The sequence below is a fragment of the Scyliorhinus torazame genome, chromosome 17 (genome assembly GCF_047496885.1).
Source record: "Scyliorhinus torazame isolate Kashiwa2021f chromosome 17, sScyTor2.1, whole genome shotgun sequence".
Classification (NCBI taxonomy): Eukaryota; Metazoa; Chordata; class Chondrichthyes; order Carcharhiniformes; family Scyliorhinidae; genus Scyliorhinus; species Scyliorhinus torazame.
Window position 1 is genome coordinate 57884513 of NC_092723.1, and position 21354 is coordinate 57905866.

Here is a 21354-nt window from a genome sequence, read left to right on the forward strand (position 1 = left end):
AGTCTCTTTGAAAATGATGAATTTAAGTAACATGTGACGCTGCAGCCAGCATCACTTTGTGAACCAGATGGATCCCATTTTAGTATCAACAAATGGGAGGTAGAGAAGCAATTCAGGCGAGTGAATCCACAGAAAGCATGTGGTCCAGATCAGATGAGCAGAAAGATTCTGAAGGAATGTTCTCATCAGTTGGCAGTTCCTTTCTCTGTGGTCTTTCAGAAATTGTTTGACCTGCACACTGTTCCTTGCTGTTGGAATTCGGCCATTATTCCCAGGTTGCTGAGAAGTCACAGCTTGCGGAGCTGAATGATTACAGACCAGTTACATTAATAGTCAAGAAGTGTTTCAAGCACGTTGTGTCAAATGGCTTTTAGATCCACTTAACCTACATATTGATCAGTTAGTTTACCGAACAACCTTACTGTCAGTGTTCTGACTTTGGCCCATCGCGTCCAACAACAACACAGGTTGATGAGGTAACAATGCTCAAGCTGGCTTTGTTAGATTCTCTTCAGCTCTTAATACCATGCAAAAATTCAAGCTTGAAAAATTGAAAAACCTTGATGTAGATCTCATTCTCCTACATTTGATCAGTGATTACTTTCACAACAGGACCCAAAGGAGTGTTAATCTCTGGGATTTACTCCGAGCACATGTTAATGAACATGGGGTCATCTCCGGGCTGTGTACTGCCTCCTTTACTTTTTATCCTCAATACAAATGATTGTCATGCAGAGCATGACAACGTAATGATCCTCAAGTATGCTGATGATAGTGTTTGTGGGTCTATAAGGATTAACAAAGTGAACCATAGGAACTTGATGGAGAAGGTCACAATGTAGTGCAATCACCATTCCCGTAAACTGAATGAAAAGAAGATGAAAGAACTAGTCATAGACTTTAGGGAAAAGCCAGTTAATGATATTGTTCTCATGAAGATCCGTGTGTGGACATTGAAAGAGTTACTAACTACAAGTATCTAGCTGTCAAAGTAGCTGCTGGGTGTGATCTACCAGCCTCATCGTTCCTGACCCCGGACGCAACAAAGCCGGTAAATCACACGTGATTTATAGAGCTTGTTACGCCTCGCAAGATCTAACGAGATCCTCGTGAGATCTAATGAGACCTTCCGGGCAATGTGGGGACTACAGTGTTTCATTAGCCCCCAAAACCACATTTTGATTTAATTTGGTGTGGTTCCTTTAATTTTTTTCCTTAGTTACAGTGCCACTTAGGAGCTATCAATTGCTTTAATTGGCTTTTTGTTAATTGGTTATTTTGTTAATTGGGTAAATCGATACTCAAAAAGAGTATAAATATGGAACACTGGTGTGAGAGGAGAGCTGTGAGACTGAACAAAGTCAATAAACACTCAGTAAAAAGATAAGCTCTGTCCTGGTTTTCACTTCAATTGGCTTGGATTTTATGAACAAATGTATCCGAAATGAATTTCATTATGGGTAATAAAATAAAATGGAATTGTAAAATATTATTGACAAAACAATGAAAGAAGATAACAAATACAGATCAATGCCGGATGTCCGGATTAATCCCATTCAATATTGCTTTGCCTGGTTAAAATATCTTTAGTACTCGACCTTTTCCAAGCCATATCCTGTTTCTGCCCCCATGTGCATGAACGCACTCATTCTCTAGAAAAGGCCACTCACTGAATCATGATCAGCAGCTGGAATACTGAGCTGTCTGATTTTCTCATGTTCTCCACTGAACACTAAATGTGGCATCAAAGTTGTTTCTCGAAGTTTGCAGCATCAAAAGCCTGCACTTCAGAGCTGGTTTGTGTGGTTCAGTATTACACTGAAATAAACGACAAAGTGCCTCACAGCTAATTAAGTACTTTTGAAGCAGAGACCGGGAAATGTGGTAGCCAACAAAGTTCCGAATCGGGTAACAGCACTACCCCTCAGCCAAGGCAAACACCTTCAAGGTTAATGATTTTTGCTTAATTTTAGGTACCGAATACTCCATTAAAAGGTTCAGTACGCGATGATCATTTGAAAATAAAACTAATTTCTAAGGCAAAGATGTAGTCCATTCAAACACTGCAAAACCTACTTTTAATAGCAACTTGAAGTCTGGGTTTTTAAGTCTATTATTTATGCAACTGTGCGATAAATGAATTTGAGTTTTAGTTCCTGGCTTTGCTGTGCTGATAGCTACGGGCAGGAGATTAATTCTTGTCCTGGCAGCTGATGGACTCACTGCTTCACCAGCCTTGACAAATAATTGCAGTTCCCAGTCCCTGTTGGGTTAAAATGAACGCCATGATAGGGAAACTTTTTCTACAATGGAAAGTTTTGGAAGTTCGAAAGCAGCTTCTTGGTTTAGAATTTGCTCCAGATATCGTGTAATTCCTGCTGCAATTAAACTGGAGGTGTTTGAGTTATTGTGTTGCAGACATATACTGACATATTAATTGGGACAAGAAGAATGACTAATGAGAAGTCATTGAACTAGCACAAGAATAGAGTCAAATCATGGGCTGATTATGTTGCAGAGTATACACAGTGGGCACAATACTGCAACGAGAGTTGTAACTTCAGGGGGGGGTGGGGGGTTCACACAATTCATCTGTGTAAAGACTGGGATGTATAGAGTGTATCTGTCACCAGCCCTCTGGGTGAAGAAGATAGAATGAGCTAATGATGTAGGTATTCTCTTCTCTGTAGGTTGGTGACAAGTGCACTGAATACGTTAGAGATATCAAACCCTGCAGTTACACCTGCCCATAATATCAATCATTTAACTTAAAATAGAGAATAGAATGGAAACTACGTCAAGCACAATTTCATACCTGTGCACAAGGGTTTCTGGATCATAGAGTCTTTGATATGCTCCCCATTGAGTCAGGCGGTCACATCTCTTTACAAAGCACCCGGGATAGTTACAAATTAAAAGATTGAATCTGGGGCCCAAGCTTCCAACATTATCTTAATAATTGTTACATTTTGAGGAAGCAAATCTAGTATAAAATTATGCACCCGTTAAGCTACTTTTTAAAAAGCCCAGCCACACAGATAACCGGTTTGTCTGGAAAGCTACTTGTTTGTCTGGAAAGCTACTTGTACCTTGGGAGAAAGCCAACTTAGATTTGATACTTTTTTCAAGAAAGGTACAGAAAGAAGAGTGGCCTTGGGACTAAGAGACTGACTGGCCCATTCAACCAATTCATTTTATTCCCTGCTAACAAATTTGTAAGAAATGGCATGAAGCAGTTAAATCATCTATCTGTGGCTGGTCCGGATCCGTTCCATTTTTCCTGGGTCATTGCTTTCTCAGCCACAATGCAAATGGGTTTCCTGTTCTCACATCAATGCTCTTGCCACTTCAAATCAGTAGAAGGTGAGGCACACAAAAATAATTACCAGTCCAGTTCGTGGCAATGACTGGGATATTTTATTATAGTTATTCTTTCACCGGTCATTGATGTTGCTGGATAAGCCAGCATTTATTGGCCATCCCTAACTGCCCTTGAGAAAGTGCTGATGAATCACCTTCTTGAACCACTGAGTCCATTTAGTGTAGATACACCCACAGTGCTGTTAGGAAGAGTTTTCCTAGATTTTGATCAGAGTAAAATAAATACTGCTTTCAACTAACTGAATGTTAGAGACCTTTTCAGCTTTACATGCACGCAATGACGCATAGATTTTCCAGAGCCGAACTTTTTTTAAAAAGGAAAAGTAGTTCTCCCTTCATACCACCTTGGGTTCGGCAGCTCCTGGTACCTTGCCCAATTTTTAAATCTCCTTATGCACATGTTAGCAGTAAATATTTGTTGCCTATTTAACCATGGTACCCATCTCAATGAAACCTAATGCTCTCTTCACCTGTTATCCACTAACTGGACTCTGCAAAATATTGTAGCCTCTTTGCAAGATGATGCAACCAGTGCTTCATCTGAATACTCAAACCTCCAATTTAACTAGTGTATTGCTGAAAAAAAGAGACCTGCTGTTGAAGTTTTTCATCTTGTACTCATCAGGACAGAATTGCAAGAATACTAAATCTCAAAGGGAACAAATGTTTATACTGCATGAGGAGGGGGTGATGAATGGTTGGCAAGTGGACTTTCTTTTCAGCAACACAAATTTTGTACTACCAAGGGAAAGTTTGACACGATTTTCTTCTGTGTTTTTCAGAGTGAGACTGACTCATGATCAACTTGGAAAGATCCTGCTGCAATGAGATGCTACTGGAAACGATCAGTGACTACAGTTGGTTCCTTCTTGTTTCTTTGTCTTTTCATGTACCTCTGTATGAAGGATGAAGAAGGGAGTGTATTGGTGAGTATTCTAGGTGGCAGAATGTTAACGGGGCCCACTCTGCACCATGTATTCTTGCTTCCAATCTTGATGGTTGCATTCTCAGAGTGACTGAATTACCACTTTCACAACAAATGAAAGAGGGAACTTTTAAAATGTGTTCAATTTAACAGTTCACACCTACCTGTGCAACAAAAGGGCGGGGGAGCTTGACGCCATTCACGGTACGGGACAACACTCTGAATAAATATGTCTCCGTTAAATGGTATCACTAAAACAATGTTCTCTCCAGCACCAAACATGGAACAGGGTCATCCTCATCCACTCTTCAGTGAAAGACACTTATTTGTAGTTGCTCCAGATATATAATAGATACAGCAAAGTTGCAACTTGTATGTAACTGGGTGATTTCCCTGTAGTTTTGCAAACTGCCTCCGTATTTAGTGAAATAATTAGGCAGGTTGTGGAGGAGTCCCCTGGAGCCTTGCTCAGAAATCATTTTTCTGTTTTGGAAGCTGGTGAGGACACTGTTCCTCAGGAGAGTCCAGTCAGAGCCGGGTTTGTGGCACCATGAGCGGTTTAGCTGTATGACAGGGGAGGAAAAAGTCGAGAAGAACATTAGAGATAGGTGATTCATTAGTTAGGGGAACAGCCAGGCCTTTCTGTGGCTGTAGATGTGATTCCAGGATGGTATGTTGCCTCCCTGGTGCCAGGGTCAAGGATGTCATAGAGTGGCTGCATGACATTCTCTTCTGTGGGAGGCTGAACAGCCAGAGGTCGTGATCCACATTAGTACCAATGACTTGGATATGAAGGGGGATGGGGTCCCAGAATCAGAATTTAGGGAGCCAGGTAGAAAAATAACAAGCAGGTCCGCCATGGTAGTCATCTCCGGATTACTCCAAGTGCCACGTGAACGTGAATACCGAAATTGGAGGATAAAGCCGATAAATGCGTGGCTGGAAAGATAGTGCGGGAGGGAGGGCTTCAGATCCCTGGGACACTGGGATTGGCACTGGGAGAGATGGAACTTGTATAGGTCAGACAGATTGCACCTGAATAGAGTTCCTCTTGGGGCGTTTTGCTATGCTGTTGGGAGGGCTTTAAACTAACTCGACGGGGTGCGGGAACCAAGAGGAAATATTAGAGAGGAGTACCAGGATGCACAAGATAGTGGGAGGGACAGATAGCATTAGTATAAAGAATAGTAACTTAATAGGTAAAATCTGAGTGAGGGAGAAAATAATGATGTCTAAATCAGGGTTACTGCACATGTAAGTGAATGAGGGTGTATTGTATTAAGATTGGGGAGTTACCGACACAGATTGCATTGTGGAAATATGATGTTGTATCAATAAGAGGCCTGGCTCAGGAAAGGGCAGGACCGAGTGTTAAATTTCCTGGGTACAAGGTGTTGAGGAAAGATAGAAAAGGAGGAGGGGTGGTAGTATTGGTTGGCGGAGCATTGCACTGATGGAGAAAGAGGATGTCCCAGAGGGTTCAATTGACAGAATCTATTTGGCTGGAGCTAAGGAACGATAAGGGCATGGTTACATTGCTTGGTATAGTCGATAGGCCATCAACTAGTGAGAAGGATGTAGAAGAACAAATGTGCAGGGAAATTACAGAGATGCAAACAATATAGAGTAGATATAATGGGGTTCAATTAGCCAAATGTAGACTGAGACAGTGGCAGTGTGAAGGGTGGAGAGAGGCAAGAGTTCTTAAGCTGTTCAGGACAATTTTCCCCATCAGCATGTATCCAGTTCAACAAGAAAGGATGCACTGTTGGATCTGGTTCTTGGAAATGAGGTGGGCCAAGTATATCAAGTGTCAGTAGAATCCAGAGGAAGAATAATTAACTGGGGGAGAGCCAACTTCAGTGGGGCAAGACGAGAAGTTAGACTAGAATTAAAGGTTGGTGGGAAAATGAACAATGGGCTACCTCCAAAATGGAAATGGTTTGGGACAGTCAAGGATATTTCCTTAAAAGGGAAAGGTAGGGCAAACAAATCCAGAGCTCTGTGGGTGAAAAAGGAGAGTGGAGAGTGAAAATAAGATAAGGAAGAAAAATGTGCTTATGGCAAGCATCATGGGCAGCATGCTAGCACAGTGGTTAGCACTGTTGCATCACAGCTCCAGGGTCCCAGGTTCAATTCCCGGCTTGGATCACTGTCTGTATGGAGTCTGCACGTTCTCCCTGTGTCTGCTTGGGTTTCCTCCATCCAGGTGCTCCGGTTTCCTCCCACAAGTCCCGAAAGACGTTCTGTCAGGTGAATTGGATATTCTGAATTTTCCCTCTGTGTACCCGAACAGGCACCGTAATGTGGCAACTAGGGGCTTTTCACAGTAACTTCATTGCAGTGTTAATGTAAGCCTGCTTGTGACAATAAAGATTATTATTACTGGATCTTGACTACGGTGGCCCTGACGCGGTGGACCAAGGAAGTAAATCTTTACGGGAATTGGCCCGAACGTCCATCGGAGTGCCACCTGCCCAACCTTCCCCCCCCCCCCCCCCCCACCCCCTCCAGAGACCCCGAATTAAAATGATGCCCACCAGAGACTCTTCCCCCCACTCCCCCACCCCCGCCCCCATTGGAGAAATCCTTGTCTGGGAGCCCGCCAGAGAGACCTGTCTCGGAGCCCCGCAGAAGAGAGGAGTCTCTCTGGTGAGGGGTCTTGGAGGAGGAGGGGGTGGAGTGAGGGTCACCCCCCCCCCCCCCCCTCCTGTACTATGCGTGGGTGACCCAGAAAACCCCAGGGGGGCCCAGCCCCGAGGGAATCCCTTACCATGCATACATTTTTATGACAAATCAGGTATGATTCCGTTCCAGCAGGAGAACATTGGGTGGGATTCTCCGTTGCCTGACGCCAAAATCGTATTCGGCGATTGGGTGGAGAATCCCCTTTGATGCCAAAATTGGGGCGGTGTCAGTTTTCGGTTGCTCTGCCCCCTCCAAAACGGCACCATCGGTGAGTACACTGCGCACCGTTGGGGCGGCCTCAGGACGTCACCTGAAGGCCTTCCCCCGATGCTCCACCGTCGATGGGCCAACTTCCCGACGGCGTGACACACATGCGCTCTGCGTTTTCGTCAATCCAAGTGGGAGCTCCACGGGGGACGGGGGTTCATTGTTGGAGGGGGGGTGGGGGGAGCTTGACAGTGATCAATGTCGTAGGTGCAGGGGGAGCCCCCATGACCTCTATAATGTGAGGTGCCCCAATCTGTCTGGAGCCAGTTCCTGGCTCGGAGCCAAGCTAGAGTGATGGCATAAACCACACCCACTCATTTCACAAAGAGGCTCACAATTCCATGGGGAAATCTGGTCTGTGCAACTGGAGAGTTACATGCCAATTTTCAGTCTGAGCCTGACACTTTGTCAAGGTCCCCCCCTGAGTTTCTAGGCATGCCTTAACCTTTTGCTACGTTAGGTAATAAACTGATGGGAGGAATCTCAACATAAACTATTTCTCAATCATTGTTCTTTACTTTCTTGGTTGCTGAACGGTAGAATATGTTTGTTAACATATACTCTGTGAAACATATCTACTTCCTCCTGGGAGAGTTGGTAAGGCAGTTTGTACTAAAAATATTGCCTGTGCTTAAGCATGTTTACCGTAACCACACTTGAGCCTAGTCGGTCATTTCCATGAGACAGCAGTAGTTTTGGAACAAAAAAAACCACCATCCCAGAAATTCATTGTCCTATTCATTCTCTTCCAGACTCTTTGGGTGGGATTTATTGTCCCTGTAATAGGCTCCCAAGACTCAAAACAGGTGACCATCAAAGCTTCTAGTCTTTACTGAGGTCAATATGATTAACCTGACTTTGTTAATTTCCACACGTGCCAAACATTGTGTTTTATTACAAGTCTTTCTTGCTTTAATACATTGGTTTTACGTTCGACTCCGGTGTATCCTTAATGTACCAATGGTGTCATACATAGGCTGGTTTAGCCTATGTAAAGCAGTTAGGCTGGTTTAGCTCAGTGGGCTAGACAGCTGGTTTGTGATGCAAAACAAGGCCAGCAGCGCGGGTTCAATTCCCGTACTAGCTTACCCGAACAGGTGCCGGAATGTGGCGAAAGGGGCTTTTCACAGTAACTTCATACTTGTGACAATAAAAGTGCCTGTAGAATTTGCTATAGGATCAGATGACCCAAGTTAAACTGGTGCCTAACAGTGCGCTGTCGCCCGGAGACAATGGAGGTTTGCACAGAGAGAAGGGCAATGTTGGCAGGGATTCTTTGACGTTACGTCAGCACAGTGGTTAGCACTGCTGCCTAACAGCAAAAGGAGCCAGGTTCAATTTCAGTGTTCTCCCCGTATCTGCGTGGGTTTCCTCCGGGTGCTCCGGTTTCCTCCTGCAGTCCAAAGATGTGCAGGTTAGATGGATCAGCCACGCTAAATTGCCCCTTAGTGTCCAAAGATGTGCAGATTACTTAGGTGGGGTTATGGGGATCGGGCAAGGGAATGGGTTAGAGTGCTCTTTGGGAGGGTCGGTGAAGTCACTTCTGCACTGTAGGGATTCTATGATTTTCCCTGGATTCCAAGCTGCCAGATCCTCTCTCGTCGACTGGATTCCATTTATATTAGTGCCATTCACAACCTTAGGCAGATCTTGAAGTACTTTGCAGTCAATAAAATACCTTGGAAGGGGCATCACAATTGAAAACCGGGTGGCAGAGCCAAAAGCAAACCCATGTTCAGAAACTTATTCCATGTCCTATTGTTGGTGTTGAGGCAAGGGAAAAAATTAAAGTATTGTTGAGGAATTACAGTCCTTCCTTGTGAACCTGCTCCCTCTAGTGGCGGTAACTCTCCCTGTAATAGTGTAACACAAACTGCTAAAGTCAAACCAGATAAGAGGGCAAGGCACAGAGGCTTTTACCAAGATCATCGATGTGTTGGGTGCTCTGGATCCGTGGAACACATACAGGCCACCAACACTTAAAATAGTACAACACTATTTTATTAATTTAGAAACTGTTGAACATACTTTTACTGTGGGTTAACACAATGTTAGATTAAACTAAAGACCTATGCCTGTCCTAACCACTCTATGCACTCAGCACATGGTGAAGATCTGTGCTGTAAGCTCTATCCTTCTGAGAGGCTGCCTCCCGAATGAGCAGGAACTCTGATGCCCTCTGTCTATATAGTGAGTGTGCTCTAACTGGTGATTGGCTGCGGTGTTGTGTGTGTTGATTGGTCTTGCTGTGTGTCCATCAGTGTGTGTCTGCACCATGATATGCTGGTGTATATTATGACAATCACCAAATAACCTTTATTTAAAATATTCTTTAGTGGGATGTGAGCATCGCTGGGAAGGCCAGCATTTGTGGCCCATCACAGTTGAAAACTGGGTGGGTTCCAGTTGCCCTTGAGAAGGTGATGGTGAGTCACCTTCTTGAAGCGCTGCAGTCCATGTGGTGTAGATACATCCACAGCGCTGTTAGGGAGGGAGTTCCAGGACTTTGACCCAGCAACAGTGAAGAAGTTATTATTTAATTTCAAGTCAGGATCGTGTGTGGCTTGGAAGGTGGTGGTGTACTTATGTGCCTACTACCCTTGTCCTTCTAAGTGATAGATTTGTAGATTTGAGAGATGCTTGGCGAGTTGCAGCAGTACACCTTGTCAATAGTGCACACTGTTGCCACATGTGCGCTGGTGGTGGAGAGAGTGAATGTTAAAGGTGATGGCTGGGATGTCAATCAAGCGAGCTGTTTTGTCCTGGATGGTGTCGGTCGAGCTTCAGTGTTCTTCGAGCTGCACTCGTCCAGGCAAGTGGAGAGCATTTCTTCATACTCCTGACTTGTGCCTTGTCGATGGTGGAGAGACTTTGGGGAGTCAGCAGATGTGTTACTCATCGCAGAATTCCAAGCCTTTGGCCTGTTCTTGTAGTCCAAGTATTTATATGGCTGGGCAAGTTATGTTTCTGATCAATGGTAACTCCCAGGATATTGGGAGTTGTTCACCGTCAGCCTTTAAGGACTTAATGGTGTTCTCACTATAAGAACCTTTGTATACCATTTTATTTATATAGTGCCTGATCGCACCTTCCAAAACAGTCTCAACGCAGGTCAAGTGTGATAACACTTCTGTTCATGAGTTTGAACAGGATTGCAGGACCTGATTACAGACCAGGTTGTCAATTCAGTACATTGCTGAGAGAGTGCTACATTGTCAGAGGTGCCACCTTTTAGATGTGAGGCTAAACGGAAAACCGACCTTATTCAGGAGGATGCAAAATGTCCCCAATATTGCTACCAAGAAAAACATCAATTGGACATTGTTGTCATGTACTGGTTGTGGGACATTGGCTGCCTTTTTTCCCATGTTACACTTCAAAATAATGCATTGGATGCAATGTAAAGGGCTTGTTGCAAATAGCTAGCCTGCCATTAGATAGTCTCACAGGTTGGTTGGTGCAGGTTACTCCTGTCAGCAGGTGTTGTGTCTCTTGCGTCATTGTCCTGAAGACTTGTGCTCTGCACCCCTAGCCAAGCTGTTCCAGGACAGCTACAACAATGGCATCTACTCAGCAATTTGGAAGATTGTCCAGGTATGTCCAGTCCACAAAAATCAGGAGATTTACGGGCAGCACGGTAGCATAGTGGTTAGCATAGTTGCTTCACAGCTCCAGGGTCCCAGGTTCAATTCCTGGCTGGGTCACTGTCTGTGCGGAGTCTGCATGTTCTCCCCGTGTCTACGTGGGTTTCCTCCGGGTGCTCCGGTTTCCTCCCTTGAGTCCAAAGATGTGCAGGTTAGGTGGGTTGGCCATGCTAAATTGCCTTAGTGTCCAAAAAGGTTAAGTGGGATTTACTGGGTTACGGGGATGGGGTGGATACGTGGGCTTGAGTGGGGTGCTCTCTGTAAGGGCCGGTGCAGACTCGATGGGCCGAATGGCCTTCTGCACTGTAAATTCTATGATCTAAATCTAACCCGGCCACTTACCACCCCATCAGTCTACTTCCGATGGAAGGTATCATTGAGAGTGCTTTTAGATGGCACTTAACTGAGCTATAACCTGCACACTGATGCTCAGTTTGGGTTCTGCCAGAGTCACTCAGCTCCCAACCGCCCGACCAGCTTTGGTTAAAACATGGAGAAAAGAGCGGAGTTCCAGAGGTGAGATGAAGTGAGAATGACTGCCCTTGACACCAAGGCAGCATTTGAGTGAGTGTGGCATCAAGGAGCCCTAGCTAAACTGGAGTCAATGGGAATTGGGCGGGGGGGGGTGGGGTAAACTCTCCAGTAGTTGAATTCATAGCTACACAAAGGAAGATGGTTGTGGTGGTTGGAGATCAATCATCTCAGTCACTGCAGGAGTTCCTCGGGATAGTGTCCTAGGCCCAACCATCTTCAGCTGCTTCATCAATGACCTCCCTTCCATCATAAGGTCAGAAGTGGGGATGTTCGCTGATGACTGCACAGTGTTGAGCACATTTGCAACTCATTAGATACGGAAGCAGCTCCCTTGCCAAATATGCAGCAAGACTTCATTGAGAATATGAGGTCAGTTAAAAAAATATCTAGAAAGTTTTTTTTAAAAAGTTAATGATAAAAAGGAACCATGAAAGTACAGATTGGGTCACTAATGTCGCCTACATTCAGGCTTGGGCTGATGTGGGAAGCAACATTGGTGCCACACAACTGCCAGACAATGACCATCTCCAACAAGAGAGAATCTAACCATCTTCCTTTGACATTGAATGGCATCAGCATCACTGAATCCTCCACTGTCAATACCCTGGAGATTACCAATGACCAGAAATCAGACGAGCCATATAAATACTGCAGGAATTCTGTGGCGAATAACTCGCCTCCTGACTTCCCAAAGTCTGTCCACTATCTACAAGGCACAATTCAGGAGTGTGATGGAATACCCTCCGTTTGCCAAATGCAGCTCCAACAACAGTCAAGAAGCTCAACACCATCCAGGACAAAGCAGCCCATTCACCACCTTCAAAATTCACTTTCTCCCATCACCAATGCACAGTGGCAGCACTGTGTACCATCTACTGGTTACACTGCAGACTGATTCCTGGGATGGCGGGACTGACGTATGAGGAGAGATTGAATTGGCTGGGATTGTATTCGCTGGAGTTCAGAAGAATGAGGGGGGGATCTCATAAAAACCTATAAAAGTTTTAACAGGATTAGGCAGGGTAGATGCGGGAAGGATGTTGCCAATGGTGGGTGTGTCCAAAACAAGGGGTTGCAGTCGGAGGATATGGGGTAGACCATTTAGGACAGAGATGAGGAGAAATGTCTTCACCCAGAGTGGTCGGTCTGTGGAATTCATGACCACAGGGGCTGGTTTAGCACAGTGGGCTAAACAGCTGGCTTGTAATGCAGAACAAAGCAGCAGCGTGGGTTCAGTTCCCGTACCGGCCTCCCCGAACAGGTGCCAGAATGTGGCGACTAGGGGCTTTACACAGTAACTTCATTGAAGCCTACTTGTGACAATAAGTGATTAATACTGTCATTACTATTACTCACAGGAAGCAGTTGAGGCCAAAACATTGAATGTTTTCAAGAAGCAGTTAGGTATAGCACCACGGGCGAAGGGAATCAAAGGAAATGGGTAAAAAGCAGGATTCGGCTATTGAGTTTGATGATCAGCCATGATCATAATGAATGGCGGAGATGGCTCAAAAGGCTGAATGGCCTCTTCCTGCTCTTAATTTCTATGTTTCTATGCAACATCTCAGCAAGGCTTCTTCAACAGCACATTCCAAACCCATGGCGAGAGTAGCAGATACATGGGAACACCACCACCTGCAAGTTCCTCTCCAAGCCAGCACCATCCTGACTTGGAAATATATCACCATTTCTTCACGGTTACTGGGTCAAAATCCTGGAACTCCTTAACAGCACTGTGGATGTAACTACAGCACATGGACTACATTGGCTCAAGCAAGCTCATAGTCACCTTCTCAAGGGCAGTTAGGGATGGGAAATAAATGATGACCTAGCCAGTAACACCCTCATCCCATGAATGAATAAATTAAAAAGAATTAACTCACACTGCTCGCATTGACCTATGAGATAGCATACCCCAGTCCATGTAATAGTATGAGCTGAATCACATGAACCAACAGGTTCCCCTTCTGTGTTTCTCCAATCTTTTTGTGGGCAGAATAGATGAACACTCAACTACAATTAATTTGAGGGCAAATCAAGAAGATTTATTTTGTAGCTTAGGATTGGCTGAACCAAAGTAGCAATTGCAGTCTTCCAACAAACCTCCCCATCAGCACTTCACCTGACTGCACTGAACACCAAGATTATCCAGAATAGCAAACAGAATATTCACTTTGCTCGTTATTGTACTTTAATACCCTGCTACGAGACCACGCCCTGCATCCTTTGTTAAACCAGGTTGAATCTGAACATTGGTTCTACCCTCCTTCCACTGATGATTATAACCATAGGAAGGGGAATCTTATCAGATTACCATGGCAACTCGGTAGCATTGTGGATAGCACAATTGCTTCACAGCTCCTGGATCCCAGGTTCGATTCCGGCTTGGGTCACTGTCTGTGCGGAGTCTGCACATCCTCCCCGTGTGTGCGTGGGTTTCCTCCGGGTGCTCCGGTTTCCTCTGACAGTCCAAAGATGTGCAGTTTAGGTGGATTGGCCATGATAAATTGCCCTTAGTGTCCAAAATTGCCCTTAGTATTGGGTGGGATTACTGGGTTATGGGGATAGGGTGGAGGTGTTGACCTTGGGTAGGGTGCTCTTTCCAAGAGCCGGTGCAGACTCAATGGGCCAAATGGCCTCCTTCTGCACTGTAAATTATATGATAATCTATGAAACTGCCCTGATGAGCAGAAATCAAACACAACCCGAATTGGTGTGAATGATCATTGAAATGCCCCCAACTAATTTCCACTGTCTGAATTGTGCGATTTCACTCTCCACCTTGCTATCCTGTAAATGTAACCCACTGTGAGCTAAGTTTCATTCAACAATTGTAACATAAATTACACCATTCCTTTTCCCACCCCTACCTGGTGGCATAATCGAAAATTGCAAAATATGGCACTTATAATAATAATCTTTATTAGTGTCACAAGTAGGCTTACATTAACGCTGCAATGAAGTTACTGTGAAAAGCCCCTGGTCGCCACATTATGGCGCCTGTTCGGGTACACAGAGCGAGAATTCAGAATGTCCAATTCACCTAACAAGCACGTCTTTCGGGACTTGTGGGAGGAAACCGGAGGAAACCCATGCAGACACGGGGAGAAGGTGCGGACTCCACACAGACAAGGACCCAAGTCAGGAATCGAACCCAGGACACTGTCATAATATACACACAAGTATATGATGGTGCAGAGACAGACACTGACTGACACACTGAAAGACCAATCAACACACCGAACACAGCAGCCAATCACCAGACAGGACACGGCCACTATATAGCCACTAGTTTTCCCGCTCATTCGGGATGCAGCCTCTGAGACAGCCAGAGCCCGTGATCAGTAACACGAACATCTACCATGTGCTAGCAGTATAGTCTGGTCAGGTTAGCCTCAGGTCTCCAGTCAACCTAACATAGTGTCAGCCCACAGTGTAAGTATGTTTAACAGCTCATAGCTATATAAAATAGAGTTGTACTTCTACAAGTGTTGGTAGCCTGTCTCTCTCACTGCTCTGGTAAAGGCAGTCCTCGCAGACCCAGCATACCCAACACATCATGTTACCAGTATGTGATATTAGAGTTTGATGGACCTACCCAGAAATAATCTGCCTTCGACCAGCGATCAGCCATCCGGTAGTATGGACACCGTCCACCCTCCCCTGCCGCTACCCATCACCGGCAACCTCGGTGCGAACTGGAAGATTTTTAAACAAAAGTTTCAACTGTATCGCGAAGCTACCGACCTGGAAGCTGCCTCAGAGCCAGAAAGATTGCTCTCTTTCTCTCCACGGCCGGGGACCACGCCATCCATATTTTCAACTCTCTCAAATTCAACAGCCACTGTGACATTGAAGTCAACAAACGTTTTGAATGCTTCGTCTTTCAACACCATCTGCAGGGTAAGGATGAACCTTTTCAATCTTTCCTCACCCATCTTCGCATCCTCGCGCAATCCTGCAATTACGGCTCCACCTCCGATTCAACGATCCGCGACCAGATCGTTTTCGGTGTGCACTCGGACCCCCTATGCCAGCAACTCCTCAAAGTTAAACAACTCACCCTCGCTATAGCCATCGAAACCTGCGTTCTGCCTGAGCACGCCACTAACTGATAGACGCACATTCAAACGGCAGAGGCGGCGCGGAAGGCCCCCACGCAGCAGAGCGGGTGCAGGCTGTAAAACAGCTTCAGGGCCTAAGCCTGGATGAGGGCGGCCGCTTCGCGCGCTTTTCCCGGGCTCCTGCGCAAGCGCGCAACGACCGAGGGGACGGCGAGGCCGAAGACCGAACTGCGCAGGCGGCACTACATACGACCGCACCGCGAATGCGCGGTGGCGCACTCAGCGTTCTGACATCACGACGTGCAACAACTGTGGCTCCTCCCATTTAAAGTGGCAATGTCCCGCAAAATCTCAACTGTCTCCAGTGTGGCAAGCTTTGCCACTACGCAGCCCTGTGCAGGTCTGCTCAAGCACCTGCCTCCCGTCGCTCCCACCAGCAGCGCAGGGACGTCCGAACCGTACAACAACCGGTCACCGATTCCGACTCCGATATGGTTCCAGACCCTGACACCGAGGATCTCAAATCCCCATTCCGGGTGGGCATCATCACCAAGCATACGGTGCTTCAAAAGTAAAAGGCCAAGCCCTTCCCAGTGATGAGCATTGATCCGGACGATGAGTGGTGTGCCACCCTCACGGTCAACAAATCTCGCATCCGATTCAGGCTGGACACCGGCGCTTCAGCCAACCTCATTGCGCGGTCTGACCGGGACAGCCCCCACGTTAAGCCGACCATCCTTCCATCGCCTACCAGCTTCTCGACTACAATGGCAATGCCATTGCTGCCAGCGGCTCATGCCAGCTTGTGGTGTCGCACCGTTCCTTAAAGGCCACCCTGCCCTTTGAGATTGTGGGGGCCACTAAAGCTTCCCTGCTCAGTGCTCAGGCATGCAAGATCCTGAACCTCGTGCAAAGGGTTCATTCCATGTCACCCGCTGAGGTTTCAGCATCACCGGACGCCGACTTTCAAACATAACTGAAGAACATCATCACTCGATACCACAGCGTTTGAGGGGATGGGCACACTCCAACGTACAAAATTCTTTTAAAACCAAATGCCACGCCTGTGGTTCATGCACCTCTCCGGGTACCGGCGCCCCTCAAGGACCGCCTCAAGAAGCAGCTGCAGGACCTCCAGGACCAGGGCGACATATCTAAAGTAACAGAACCAACCGACTGGGTCAGCTCCATGGTGTGTGTTAAGAAAACATCCGGAGAACTACGCATCTGCATCGACCCCAAAGATCTGGACCGTAACATCATGAGGGAACACTACCCTATCCCAAAGCGCGAAGAACTCACCTGCGAGATGGCTCGTGCCAAATTTTTCACAAAGCTGGACGCATCCAAGGGGTTCTGGCAGATACAATTTGACGCATCCAGTCGGAAGCTCTGCACCTTTAACACCCCATTTGGCCGATTTTGTTACAACCGGATGCCATTTGGCATCATCTCGGCCTCGGAGGTGTTCCTCCGAATAATGGAGCAGATGGTGGAGGGCATCGAAGGGGTGCGGGTATATGTAGACGACATCATCGTCTGGTCTACCACCCCGCAGGAACACATTGATCGTCTCCAACGCGTCTTCTGGAGAATCCATGAGCATGGCCTCCACCTCAACAGAGCCAAATGCTCCTTTGGTCAGACAGAACTAAAATTCCTCGGCGACCACATATCACAGCTTGGTGTGCAGCCAGATGCAGACAAGGTGTCGGCAATCAATGCCATGAAGACACCGGAAAACAAGAAGGCGGTCCTCCGCTTCCTGGGCATGGTCAACTTCCTGGGGAAGTTCATCCCCAACCTCGCATCCCACACCACAGCTCTCCGCAATCTGGTGAAGAAGACAACCGAATTCCACGAGCAAGAGTGGTGTGAACTCAGGGCGAAACTCACCAAGGCCCCGGTATTGGCATTCTTTGACCCTGCCAAGGAGACGAAGATCTCCACTGATGCAAGCCAGTCCGGCATTGGAGCAGTGCTCCTCCAATGCGATGACGCCTCCTCATGGGCTCCACTCGCATACGCATCGCGTGCAATGACGCCCACCGAACAACGCTATGCGCAAATCGATAAAGAGTGCCTGAGCCTCCTCACGGGAATTGTCAAATTCCACGACTACGTCTATGGACTCCCCAAATTTATGGTCGAAACCGACCACAGGCCACTGGTCAACATTATACAGAAGGACCTTAACGATATGACGCGCGCCTGCAACGCATCCTCCTTAAACTCAGGCGGTATGACTTCGAACTGGTCTACACCCCGGGTAAGGAGCTCATCGTCGCCGATGCACTCTCCCGTTCTGTCACTACGCCCTGCGAGCCGTCGGGCTTCGTGTGCCAAATTGATGCTCATGTTGAGTTCTGCGCATCTAACTTGCCCGCCACGGACGAACGACTCATCCAGATTCGGCGTGAAACAGACAATGATCCTTTGCTCCAACGCGTCATGCGCCATCTTACAGACGGATGGCTCAAGGGCCAATGCCCGCAATTCTACAAATCAAAGATGACCTGGCAGTGGTAGATGGAATTCTTCTAAAGTTGGACAGGATCGTCATCCCTCACAGTATGCGGGAGCTCGTCCTTGAGCAGCTCTATGAGGGTCACCTGGGTGTGGAGAAGTGCCGACGGCGGGCCCGTGAGGCAGTGTACTGGCCTGGCATCAACCATGACATCGCCAACGCCTTTCTCAACTGCCCGACATGCCAACGGTTCCAACCAGCTTAGCCAAAAGAGGCCTTGCAGCCACATGAACTGGTGTCGTCCCCCTGGACCAAGGTTGGCATTGATCTGTTCCATGCACTAGGCCGGGACTATGTCCTCATAGTGGACTACTTTTCTAACTACCCAGAGGTAGTTAGGCTGCATGACCTCACGTCGACAGCGGTCATCCATGCATGCAAGGAGGCTTTTGCTCGCCATGGCATCCCACTCACGGTCATGTCCGATAATGGCCCGTGTTTTCCTAGTCAGGAGTGGTCCAACTTTGCCCGGCGGTATAATTTCACGCATGTCACCTCAAGTCCCCACTACCCCCAGTCGAATGGCAAAGCTGAAAAGGGGGTACACGTTGTCAAACGACTTCTGTGCAAAGCGGCCGATGCGGGATCCGACGTTTACCTCGCACTACTTGCCTACAGGTCAACTCCATTGTCCACTGGCCTGTCACCAGCTCAATTGTTACGAATGACGGTGCCTGCAATACACGCCCCAGACTTGGACAACTTTCCGGTCCTGCGTTGAATGCAACTGTCTCGGGCCCAACACAAGACGGCGTACGACGCCCGCGCCACAGATCTCACTGCTCTCGTTCCTGATGACCAGGTTTGTGTACAACGTCCTGAAGGTGGCTGGTCTGCCGCCGTGGTGGTAATCAAGCAAGTGGCCCCCAGGTCGTTCCTGGTTCGTATGCAGGATGGCTCTTTTCTTCGCCGAAATAGGCGGGCACTGCAGCTCTTTCCACGCTCGCCGCCAGATCGTGATGCCCTGCCTCGCCCTCAGGACAGGCCCGCCCAAAAACTCGCAGATCTACCTCTTCTGTTGCCACCCTCTGCGACTGACAGTCCCACCCGTTCCAGAGCAGGTGGCCCCTGACCCACGCTTGCGGCGGTCAACCAGTATTCGTCGCCCACCACAGAGACTGAATTTATGAACTCTCTAAACTCATGGACTGATCGTTTCGTTACCCTGGTTATATGTTAGCGAGTTTGTACATACTGTTATTCATGTCCCGTGTTTTGTTACATACAGTCTATCTGCACTAGTGTAAATATGTTCCTTCCTGTGTAAATATGTTAGAATTTTTGTATATAGTTCTGTAAATATGCTCACATATTCTCCACATAGTCAGACACATTCACATACCACACTATTTATTGCCACGTACACATATTTTTTTTCAAAAAGGGGGAGATGTCATAATATACACACAAGTATATGATGGTGCAGAGACAGACACTGACTGACACACTGAAAGACCAATCAACACACAGAACACAGCAGCCAATCACCAGACAGGACACGGCCACTATATAGCCAGAGGGCACTAGTTTTCCCGCTCATTCGGGATGCAGCCTCTGAGACAGCCAGAGCCCGTGATTAGTAACACGAACATCTACCATGTGCTGGCAGTATAGTCTGGTCAGGTTAGCCTCAGGTCTCCAGTCAACCCACAGTGCAAGTATGTTTAACAGCTCATAGCTAAATAAAATAGAGTTGTCCTTCTACAAGTGTTGGGTAGCCTGTCTCTCTCTCTCTGCTCTGGTAAACGCAGTCCTCGCAGACCCTGCATACCCAACACATCAGAGCGACAGTGCTAGCCATTGTGCTACCATGGTGCACCCCCCAACCCACCCGCCTGCCACTGCAGGTTCTCCAGCAGAGGAGGGTGCAAACAACGGGGAAAACCCATTGTTTTGGCAAAGCAACTATATCTATATTTCTTTCGTAAAGAACTAGATGGTTTACTTGACAATGTTGGGCACCCATTTCCCTCCCACTTGTGATGTGTTCTCTGTGTGAAAAATGCCAAGATCGCTAGCTGGACCCATAAAGCAGGATTACTGAAGCACTGTCTTTGATAATTGTCCAATTTCTTGCTCGCAGTGCAATTTATGATGGCTCACATTGTCTTTCAGGATCAAGAAGAAAGGAGACTGGCCAAAGAAATAGCCGTACAACAGTTGTACTCCAAAAGGAATGTGCAGAACTTCAGGGAGCTAATCAACTTTTCTGCACCTATTAATGTCACCTATCAATTCTTAGCAGGTTATCCTTTATTGAAAAAGAGTAAGAGAAAAACTTTTTTTCTTCAAAAGTTGTTCATATGTTAATTGTAAAATGAAAAGGTTTAAATTAACCGGTTAAATGTGAGAGCCTTGGTCTAATGCTTCCGAAGTTAGAGTTTCAAATTCCTGTTTTTCCTACATTTATGCTACTTTATTGTGAAGAATTTCACTCTCAAAAGAGGAATCCCAGCATTTCCACCAAGCACTTAAAGATGGCTTATGCTTCCAATCATGGAACACAACTGCTCCTCCTCTTCAAAATGTGCCTGAAGCTAAAACTTCACAAAGCACCCTCTATTTTTTGGGTTCAAACACAAATGGTAGAGGTGAATGGATAACCTCCAAATCTGCTGTAACACGCTCTCCTCGGATTAAAAGCAGGTTCCATTCAATTTCATGTAGCACTCAAGTTGTCAATGAACGTTACATTTTGTGGAGTATTGTGACATCCCTAATTTCTGTTCAAATTGGCACAAACAAGATCTCTTCACACTTTGACAGTAAAATTACTTTTAAAATATTTCTGTCACCTGTGCACTTGTAGAGTGGACACTTCAAATGTTGACCTTTGACTGGTAAACTTCTTTTTGGCAGGATCTCTTTTCCATGTATTACATTTAACCCAGAGCTAAAGTTTTGTATTTTGCCCTTGCAGAGGAAGATTTAGTCACTTGCGTGTTCCCTGTTTAACTTTTTTGCGGTTGAATTTTGCAATTGTTAAAATGAAGGAATTCTGCCCAGTGCCAGGAAAAGCAACATTGTTTTGACTTTTCATCACAGGCACCAATCATCATCAGATAATGTAAATCTATGCTGACTACTATTCTGTGTCTGTGTCAGCTCAGGCAGGCTGCTGAGAACTTTTCTTAATAACAAGGGAGCAAAAGATATCCAATTAATATCAATTAATTATTAATATTTGATTAATATTCAGTGAATTTGCTAACATTTTATTTGGTCATTATGCAGCTAGTTCTCGTAGCAACCAGCCTCATTTCGGCTATAGCAGAGAGTAAGTGCAGAATCAAGCCTCCTCTTCCCACCCCCACCCTGCTTGCT

At 46.4% G+C, this 21354-nt stretch overlaps 2 protein-coding genes across 5 annotated transcripts in view; one reads left to right on the plus strand and one right to left on the minus strand.

Annotated features, from left to right (window-relative positions):
- LOC140393884 (alpha-1,3-mannosyl-glycoprotein 4-beta-N-acetylglucosaminyltransferase C-like) overlaps nt 1-21354 on the plus strand; it is a 241478-nt gene that overhangs the window by 215066 nt on the left and 5058 nt on the right. For all 4 annotated transcript variants that reach the window (XM_072480459.1, XM_072480460.1, XM_072480458.1 and 1 more), the window contains 2 exons: nt 4164-4307; nt 20146-20296. In XM_072480459.1, coding sequence (XP_072336560.1) covers nt 4206-4307; nt 20146-20296 — 253 coding nt within the window. In that variant the 5' untranslated portion in view covers nt 4164-4205. The remainder of the gene's footprint in view (nt 1-4163; nt 4308-20145; nt 20297-21354) is intronic.
- The window catches only part of LOC140393885 (tetraspanin-18B-like), a 243541-nt gene that overhangs the window by 43235 nt on the left and 178952 nt on the right, over nt 1-21354 (minus strand). The gene's annotated exons all lie outside the window — the stretch shown is intronic.